The sequence below is a fragment of the Cynara cardunculus genome, assembly GCF_001531365.2.
Source record: "Cynara cardunculus var. scolymus isolate 2C chromosome LG 9, CcrdV1, whole genome shotgun sequence".
NCBI classification, from domain to species: domain Eukaryota; kingdom Viridiplantae; phylum Streptophyta; class Magnoliopsida; order Asterales; family Asteraceae; genus Cynara; species Cynara cardunculus.
The window spans coordinates 15,277,858-15,288,050 of record NC_037536.1 but is presented as its reverse complement, the minus strand read 5'-3'; the positions used below and the strand labels follow the sequence as shown (position 1 = coordinate 15,288,050).

The 10,193-nt window shown below is 34.3% G+C and overlaps 1 protein-coding gene across 3 annotated transcripts; it reads right to left on the bottom strand.

Annotated features, from left to right (window-relative positions):
* Nucleotides 1-2,133: 2,133 nt before the first annotated feature.
* Nucleotides 2,134-9,334, bottom strand: LOC112518703 (U-box domain-containing protein 3). Of its 3 annotated transcripts, none has more exons than XM_025126492.1 (6): nt 9,141-9,334; nt 8,099-8,385; nt 7,608-7,733; nt 4,751-6,514; nt 2,494-2,582; nt 2,134-2,408 (listed from the first exon to the last, which is right to left on the bottom strand). In XM_025126492.1, exons 2-5 carry the CDS (start codon nt 8,375-8,377, stop codon nt 2,517-2,519), a joined length of 2,235 nt encoding a protein of 744 aa, XP_024982260.1. In that variant the 5' UTR covers nt 8,378-8,385; nt 9,141-9,334; the 3' UTR covers nt 2,134-2,408; nt 2,494-2,516. The 3 variants fall into 3 exon arrangements, with proteins under 3 accessions (XP_024982260.1, XP_024982259.1, XP_024982261.1); XM_025126491.1 differs by having other exon boundaries at nt 8,099-8,382; XM_025126493.1 differs by lacking the exon at nt 8,099-8,385.
* Between the last annotated feature and the right edge of the window lie 859 nt (nt 9,335-10,193).

The window sequence follows — 10,193 nt, the reverse complement described above, 5'->3', positions numbered from 1 at the left end:
AATCTTTCATTTAATTTAATTTAATAATAATAATTTTTTATAATAATAATAATTAAGTATTATATTATAACTCTATTGTTATCCTTAATTATATTTTTCATTTTTTATATTTAAAATAAGATGTTTATCTTGTATTTGATCATGTTTACTTGCAGTTAGTTACACAAATTTAGACATACATCTTAAATAAGTTGTATTTATGTACACTATACTTGTAACATTGAATTTTTAAATAATGTACATCAATAAACAATATTTCATACATAAAAAAATGGTTTTTAAGAGTTTGTATCAAATGTTTTATAATATAGTATACATATAATTTTAAAAAATGTTGTTTATATCTAATCTTAAATATTTTTGTGAAGTTCTCCAAATTTGAAAATTTTCACTCTCTTTCATGCTCTCTTCGTTTTGGAGAATCTGTTAGAACAAAAAGGTGAGACGACTTTTCTCAAATACAAGACAGATCTCATATTCGATCCTAAGTCTCACGCTAGTCTCAATCGCTAAATGAATCAAAGTATGCCCCCTCACATTTTGTTAGTATTTTATTTTACGTACCGAATATAATATCAAAATCAACCGATATCATGTAGTTTGAAAACCTGTTTTTCAGGTAAAATAAAATAATTAAACATTTGTTGAGAATAAGAAAATATATATTTTTCTGTTAAATAAACCAAAAAATTAGTTTCTCAGTAAAAAGTTGATTACCGGCAACCTCGGTCGATTTCACATAGAACCCGTCTTCAAGGACACCGATACAGCGGAGCATTTTTAAGCTCGCTCAATTGTTGAAGATAACAGATAGCCTGAGATCGAACTCAAGACTTGTCTTGTATTTAAGTAGAATCATCATACATCTTTTACCAACTGAGCTACACATCAGTTGTATTTTCATATACTCTTGTGCATGTTCAACTGCATTTGTTTTTAAGATCGTAATACCTTAAAATTATAGTGTTTTTAATCAGATTAGTATATTTTTTATTATAATTTTTTGTAGATTATTTAAGGAATAAATAATGATAAAAATATATACAAATAAACTATAAGAAATTAAAAACATATTAAAAATGGAAACAAAAAGAATAAGTGGTGAATAAAAGTGGGCCTTGAGGGAGGGCCCATTTTTATAAGGCCTGCAAATAAGATTCGAGCTGTCCCTGACCCATTTTGAAACCCTTTTCTGATAATAAGGGTTGCCTTCGATGCACGATAGTAATCGGGCCTAATACTTGGCCCTATCATCATTAGAAAATGGGCCCAGTATCAGGCCCTACAGGTCACTAAGAATCGGGATCTTTTAGATTACTTTATAAAACGGTCATTAAAAATAAAAGAGAGATTTTAACATATATTGTGAAGAAATAAGGGTCTTTTGTTAACAGTTTAATGAGAGCTTAACGTGACTCAGTTTACTTGGTCGTTCATATATAATTGTTTGATAGTGGCTTAATAATATAGAAAGTCGCTTATTTAATAAGCTTTTAAGGAGACCTTTATGTAGATGGGGCTTTGAAAAACACTCCCAAACAAAAAGTTTTTGATCTATACATACAGATTAATCCATACAAACAGCTTATTCCATACAGAACTTAATAGAATACCAACCAAACAACTCCTAAGTCTATTCGATGTGAAACTCCAACACGCTCTCACCAATGGAGGTTAGATGTGCACAGATTGTCTAAGAGGGGACCAGATATAGATAAAGAGTATCGAGTCCCTAGAGTAGTAGATGTGGATCCGATATCTTGTGAAAATATCCGGAATCAATTAGATTATCCTTCAAAATAACCCTCAAAGAGGGAATGAAGGTTCTATACATGTATCGAAAAAAATGATTCAAATCTAGCCGTTGTAGGTTTCGACACTTTTGTAACCAGTTCTAGACATGATTCGGTCTTGGGGTTGAAAAGTGAAGCTAAAGTAGAACTCTCGGTCCCATCCAATCCCCAAAGTGGCTAACCAGTTTCCTGAGAAACCAAATGAATCCAGTAAATCCCAACTCCTACACAGAGTTAAATCTGAGAAAAGTAGGATATACACAAATCAAATCAGTAAATCCCTCACGATAGAGATTGTTTCCATGAAGACCCTGACTTGTGCACAAATCTACTCCCCGTAAACCGAACCATTCAATTCATATATCATAGATTGATTGTTTTTTTCATGTTCACATTCTCTTTACAAGCTGTGGAAAACAACACAAAGATCCACAAAACAAAAATAAAATAATAATAATAATAATAATAATAACAAAAACAAAAACTCGACCGATTAAACTAACAACATGATGCCCGAAGTTGGTCTAACGTCCACTTCACGTCGCCATCACCACCATCAAATTCATCCGATATCAAATCTTCAAACCTTTTGGATAACTTGATGAAGAAACACTCCTGAAAGATGATCGAAATGAGAATGGACCAACAAATGCATTACCTTTTAGAGAAACAATGAGTGGTGTGTTTCAGAACAACTTACAAACGATAAAACATATTCCGTTCTCAAGATTTCCCTCGCCCAGAAGCTTTCTCACGCTGACTGCGAAAGTGACTGAGAAGTTGTTGTGCCTGTTTCGAGCATGGCGCAAACACGTTACAAACAGCGCAGAAATTATTATATCGTTAATGAAGTCAAAGAAAAGGATCCCTATGTGAAATTAAGTTCCTTTTTGGCACTGAACATAATGAATCATGAATCGATATATGGTTGCAGCAGGGTATCTTTGGCAAACTAAGGCCGTGTTTAGTACATAGGGTAGGACATGGATCATTGTTCCATGTTTGACAGAACTTTTATGAAGAACAAAGTGGAACAGGCGTGTTCCACCTCACCACCCATGGAATAAGGTGGAACAAACCTATATTTTACCAATATAACCTCAAAATAAAACTTAATCTCTTTTAAAACATCAAATACACCTTCTTTTTTACATTTTATTCATACTTTAATTTTATTTATCATATTTTATGCTCTTTAAACTTTCATTTTGATGTCCTCAAGATATTATTTTTATACGGTTTCTATATTTTGATTAATTTATGTAATTTATTAAATATTAATAATAATAAAATAATAATATAGAAAAGATATAAGATAAAAATTGGAAACTACATAAACTTTTTATTTTGTTGTCATTTTAATCGTCTTGACAAAAACCTTCTAATCATATATTTTGTTATAAAAAATATTTATTTTATTAAATTTTAATAAATTACATAATCAATCAAAATATATAAACAACTCATTAGGGTAAATTTGTCATTTTTATCTATCCTGTCATGTCGAGTTCTATCTTACCAAACCCTGAACAGTTGTTCTGTCATGTTCTATCATGTCTGGATACTAAATGTACCCTAACTGATAAAGCTAACTATTGGCTGATAAGCTAAATAATAAAGTAGTAATGTTTAGCAAAAGCTAGCTGACAATGTAAAATGCCTTGAAAGGACATGTTAAAAAATTTATAGGAAAAATATAGGGTTATTTAGCTCATGACCGTCTCCACAAGCGTGTTTTGCAAAATGACCCTCTAGTGTATATCTAAGTTTTTACGAGGACGGGTTGTTTTGAACCACACAGGTTAGATGGATGTCATTGAGCTAAAAAAATTTAGAAGGTCATGGTCGTAATTGGAAACTCATTTAGGGTGTTTATGGTATCCAAACAGGATAAGGCAGAACACATCAGGACAAGACAATAGTTCAACGTTTGGTAGGACAGAACAAATAAAATAACCAATTTACCCTAATAAGATGTTTACAAAACATGACAGGACAGAACAGTTATTTTTTTATTATTATTTAATAAATTACATAAATTAATCAAAATATAGAAACCATATAAAAATAATATTTTGAGAACCGTAAAGTGGAAGTTTAAAAGCTTAAAATACAATAAATACAATTTAAAGAATAAATAAAATGTAAAGAGTGGGGCGTATTTGATGTTTTAGAAAAAGAATTAGGTTTTATTTTGAGGTCATATTGGTAAAATATAGGTATGTTCCACCAATTCCATGGGGTGAGGGTGGAAGACACCTATTCCACTTTGTTCCACCCTATTCCATGCCAAATGCGGAACAGTGATCCTTGTTCTGTTCTATTATGTTCAATGTACTAAATGCACCATTAAGTTCATTTTCCAAAGGACCCAACAATATGAGGGGCATAATTGGAAAAAATGGAAAAGCTCCAAAGACTTTTCCCTCTTTTTTCAATTATTCCCCTTATATTTCTCTAACTAACCTTTCAACACGTACTTTTAGGTCATTTTACATTATCATCTAGCTCATCAGGCTAGTTTTACCAAAGGCAGCTCTAGCTTATCAGCAAACGACTAACTTATCAGCTAGTTTGCCAAAACATAGCCTAAGGCTTGGGGGCCGTTTGGCTGGTTTTCCATCAAGTCCTATATGGATAAAACCGTCTGTGTGGATTAATTTGTCTGTATAGATTGAGAAAGTTTTTGTTTGGGAGTCTTGTCATAGATAGAATGACGTGTTTTTTAATTAGCAGGGGCAGGTTTGAAAAAAACTTGGCTTTCTACATAAAGCGCTCCTTTAGAAGCTTACTGGATAAGCCAATTTCTATATCATTAAGCCACTATCAAAAAGTCATGTATAGCTAACTGAATAAACTGAGTCCCATTAAGCTCATTAAGCTGCTAACAAACGGGCTCTTAGTTCAATTCAACTAGTTTGCATTCACGCAAATGCACATAGAAACAGAGAGCATACCTTCTCCTTGGCTCTTGACGTGCCTGATTGGGACAACGCGACTAGAGGCGGAACCGCGCCTTCTTGCAGAACTAGCCGACAATATTTAGGACTATTAAGACAAAGTTGTAAAAGTATAGAAGCGGCATTCTCCTTTCCCCTTTGAGACCCCGTTTCCACAACCTCAACCAACAACGGGATCCCGCCTTCTCTTGCAATTGCCAAACACCCTTCTGAAATTGTGGACAAATTCGAAAGAAGAGCGACAGATTTGTCAACCATTTGTGTAGCAGGATCCATTAACTCCACAAGATACTTCACGGCCCCCGCCTGAATGATACGCGCTTTATTCTCATGAAATATCGATAAGTTAAATAAGGCAGTTGCAGCGTCTTTTTTCCCTCGAAGGGTACCCGAGCCCAGAAGGTCAACTAAAGGTCTGATTGCTCCAGATTGACCAATCTTGACTCGATATTCTTCTAATAAAGAAAGACTGAATAAAGCTGCCGCTGCATTCTCTTTGGCACAAGTGTTTCCCGTTTCAAGAACAAAGATCAATGGTTCTATGGCGCCTGCTTCAGCAATCATCGACTTTATGTTTCCATTTATGGACAAATTCAAAAGAGCTGTAACCGCGTGTTCTTGAGTCATCTTTGAATTGCTGTGCAACAGTGATAAGAGCGGCTGAATGGCTCCAGATTCTCCTATAATGATGCGGTTCTCCATGTTATGTTTAGCAAGAAACCGCAATTCTGATGCAGCTTTAGTTTGGGTTTCGTTTGACGGGGAGCTGAGATCGTTTACAAGTTGTTGGACGTGGGAAGATGTCGTTAACTCGTTTGGGGAAGAGTTGGATGGAAGAGAAATCGTTCTTGGGTAGTTACGGTTTCCGCCATTGGTGACGATTTCACCCATGCTATTGGAGCTGTGATGTTGTTTTCCGGGCATCCATGGAGAAAACCCTGAAGTTTTACTAGACGGAGAAGATATCTGGCAATCGGAAGCCATTTCTGAAGATAATTCACATAAACGTTCACTGGAAACAGCCGTTGACGTCGATCCACTCCTACTGTGACTACAAGACTCTTCAGGGGACGGATGATTTGACTTTTGAAAGCTCTGTCGGTCAAACCCGTTTTCAACTTCAAATGAAGATCTTGGTGTCAGATGGGTACTCTGTATAGACGGATCAAAATCGCCAACCATTTGAATGAGATCCCGGGAAGTTGAATCTTCAGCTTTATCAGGATGGTCAGAGGCTCTGTTGACTTTTATACGATTTTCATCGCACCAATTTGCTATCAAAGCTTTGACTGTGTAATTGGGAATCAAGTTGGTGTGAGAAAGCGTTTGACGGGTTACTGGGCATCTGATAAGTCCATGATTAAGCCATTTTTGGATAGAATCCCGTTCGTAAGTTTGTCCGGTTGCCACGATCACCGGATCAAACATGAGTTGCAGCGATAAAGGGCAGATGAAATATGAAGGAATTCGAACACCATCAATAGCTTTTAAGCTCTCAAGATTCACCATGGTTTCCCGTATATGAAAAACAAGATCCGCGATGTGATTAATTTGATCGGGTTCGTTGACCTTATCATTCTCCTTTTCCACTGCAATGCTCTCTCTTATCAGTTCTTGGCTTGATGACAAATGAAGCAACTCTATGATTTCTATTAGATGTTCTAGTGGAGGAACCTTTCCTTCACATATGCATTTCAAGGCTTCATCTAACTTTTCCGATGCAATTTCCATCTTCAAACTCTCAAATTCCTCCATACAATGCTGAAAAATGGATGAGATATATAGTCATTCAAGTGATGAATAAAACCAACATTATGAAAAGGGCAAAATGAAACCAACTTTGACTTAAGGGGCTGTTTGGTTGGTTTTCCATCAAGTCCTGTATGGATAAAGGTGTTTGTATGAATTAATTTGTCTATATAAATTGGGAAGGTTTTTGTCTGGGAGGGTTTTTCATAGATGGAAATAGTGTGTTTCATAATTGGGAGGAGCACGTTTGGAAAAAACTTAGCTTTCTGCATAAAGCTCCGTGCAATTTCTATATCATCAAGCCACTACCAAAGAGTCATGTATAGCTGATTGAATAAGCTGTGAGTCCCATTAAGTTCATAAAGCAGCTAACAAACATGCCTTTAGTTCCTATTTAGTGTAACAAAGTTTTTTTTCCCAGTAACGAAGTTTCAAAATTTTCTATTGATGTAACAAGGTTTCAAAATTTCCTATTTTGTACCCATTTTGACCGGTAAAATGCTTATCTTGTGACATCAGATGACGTGGATGTCACGTTCAGAGTCCACTTCGTTGTAACCTTTCGTAAACGGGGTATCCACGTAATCATAGGTCAACACAAAATAGGAAATTTTGAAACTTTGTTAGATCGATTGAGAAAAGAAGCTTCTTCATTGCACTAAATAGAAAATAAACCAAACTTTATTGTATTTTGATGCATTTTGCCCTTGTACGAAAATAGTAAAATCATAAGATTGTTTCTCAGCTTTTGTCAAATTGGACCATTTCGAGTATTAAAGGGGTATTTACTTTTTTTTCCATCAAGTCCTGTATGGGTTAAGTTGTTTGTCTAGATGAATTGGTTGGTACCAGGGATGGGACACCAATGGGTTTGAGGGAGGCAAAGAGAGAGGGTTGGATTATTTCTGGGGGATTTCTGGTATTAATTTGTTGAGGTGGCATAAAGGGACAAGTGAAGGGTCCTGGTTTACTATCTTGTGACATCCTGGTTTAAGCAGTAAAGAAACACTCTTATATAGCTGAGCGAATAAGCCATCTAGATTATTAAGCTCATTAAGCTGTAAGTAAACAACCCCTAAGAAAAAGATCACAACTTCCTGCATACCTGAATATCAGATAAAGTTGAAGTAGAAGTTGAAGAAGATGATGACTCCAATGATCTGTATACAGTTTGACAAATCTTGATCGAATAGCTTTGAATTTTGACGATAACTTGTCTGCTCTGTACAATCTGGAAATAGATTCAAGAAACAAAACAATTAATGTCGTCTTTTTCTTTCTTAATGTTATATCATCTGCCATAAGGGTCAGGTTTAGGGAAAAACCGCAAAAAATGAAAAATTGAGGAACACCTTAGTAATCATTCATCTGTGTAGTATGCACATGTGCAAAGAAGTAATTTGTAAGTAATTTTTCCAATACGCACATGTGCATAGAAACCAAGAAAGATCTTCAATTACTTGTATGTAAATGTGTGCATACCGTACAGATGAATGGTTATTAGGGTGTTCCTTTGTTTTTCATTTTTTTGGGGTTTTGCCCTGAACCTCACTCCCTACCATCAATTGGCAAGAAAGGAGATAGATAAATACACACCCCACAAATCTTGCTCTTGTGAAAACCCCAATTCTCAATGAACTCTCTAGCTTCATTTACAGCTAAATCAAGTTCTTCAAACTCCTTAAACAATATCTCATCCGAATGTATGTGGGCATCATCGATGTTATCAATAATTCCTTTAAAAAGCTTCAGTAAATTTGCAATATCTTTGTATTCCTTCTGGCATGGCAGGTTCTTTGGTACACCAAATGTCACAAGATGAATGAATCGAGAAAAGCTGTTACTTAGACATCTTAACACCTTTTCTACACCCATCTATCCTGCTTATATAGTTAGAAATAATCAAAATCCAATACTTCCAATACACCACATAAGGAAACATATAGAAATTAAGAAACTTTTACTAAGAGAAATAACAACAATCCACAGATATTCACCAATTGAAACGTTAGATTATATATATCTTAATTCGGGGGTAACACGATTGCAGAACCGAAGAACATTTTGAGACTCATCATGAGTTTCTTATAAAATCAAGAGGATGAAAACAAGCAAATTTTGTGATGCCCACAAGAACTAATCCTATCAAGCTACAAACCTATGAAATTCGAACAAAAAGAACATATATAACTTACGTAAATTGTGACAGAAATTCTCATAATTATATCTCAAACTCCCATGGTTCAACTCATACTAGATGGAGCTTTGGGCATGGATCAGACAATTGGTCGAACAAATGGAGTGCAACAAAACATGTCACGATCCTGGGAGTTCTAAGGAGACCAAATTCATCGTACGAGAACCAAAACACAAACCTCTTTCAATCAATCATGAATTGATGCCATGTTTCAAAATCAAAGGTTCGAAATTCACGAACCCACTTTGCAACTATGCTGACATCGCAAAATTCACACAAACCCACAAAAAAATTAAAGCAAAAACGAACCAAACAAACGGATTTCCATCATGTTCTATTGAACATCCATGGAATTATTGTTTCAAACAACATGAAATAATTTAGTAATACATAAAACGACAAAAACCATTGAAGATATCTGGAAAAAGATTGGAAACAAACCTAAATATTCGTAGTCGTTGGAGTAAATACCGATAACATAAACAGATCTGGATCAAACCCACAAAAGGAATAAGGTTTTAAGATGAAATTTCCATCTGGGTATATGAATTTTCGCCACACTTGGCAGAGTGATTCATGACATGAGGATGGAAGAGAAGAAGGAGAAAGGGGTTAAATTGGTGGGTCAATATAGTTGCAGGGTTTGTTGGCGATTTAATTGAATATTGATTTGGTGCTAATTTGAATCAATTAATTATGCTCAAATCAATGATTAAAGGAACCAAAAAGTTTGAAATCTTTATATCTTAAATATAAGTAAGAAATCCACATCCAACAGCATTCAACCTGAACATCAATTTTTCAACTTTGAAATGAATTTTCATCTTTGAAATGTTGTTAAGCTTTTAAAATGTATAAAGTCAACCATTTCTGTATTAAATAAGCTCTTAATTTGGCATTTAAATAATTGTTCATATTTTCATCTTAAACAAATAAGCGTTTACTTTTAAAAGCAACTATTTACTTTCTAATTCTATCTTTAGTTAAGTGATCAGTGGTTGATCCAAGATTTTCGTTGTTTTTAAGTGGATAAAAGTCTCGCAAGGTCGTCTGAAGTGCATTAGCAGAATTCCACTGTTTTCGATGGATTTTTTTTAAGGTTTTTGATTGATTTGGGAAGGGAAAATTGTACCAAAATGAAACCAACTTTCACCTGATTCTTACTTTGGATGACCAACTTTCAAAATTGTCATTTAAGGGTCTCTATCAACTTTTTGTTTATTTAAGGGTCTGGTTGATCTGCTAATGCTGATATCATCCAGATCTTTTGCTAACTAAGAATATCCATGTCATATTAATTTTTTATTTTAAAACTAATATCTCACGTCATATTTAAAATTGCAAAATAATTATAAAAAAATAACTAAAATTCGTTTTTTTTTCAAAAAATATTGTAATAAAATCTATTTTTCATTCCAAATCTCATTTTTTTTTAAAAAAATTCAGATATCAAATTGAAGATTTTTTTCAAAAATGGACTTCTTTACTCACAAT

Excerpts from the sequence above, each read along its gene's own strand:
- LOC112518703 (XM_025126492.1), bottom strand. The coding sequence starts at position 8,377 with ATGGGTGTAGAAAAGGTGTTAAGATGTCTAAGTAACAGCTTTTCTCGA. Across the intron at positions 6,515-7,607 it reads CAACTTTATCTGATATTCAG|CATTGTATGGAGGAATTTGA; the intron begins GTATGCAGGAAG and ends TCCATTTTTCAG. Across the intron at positions 2,583-4,750 it reads CGTCAAGAGCCAAGGAGAAG|GCACAACAACTTCTCAGTCA; the intron begins GTATGCTCTCTG and ends TGCTCGAAACAG.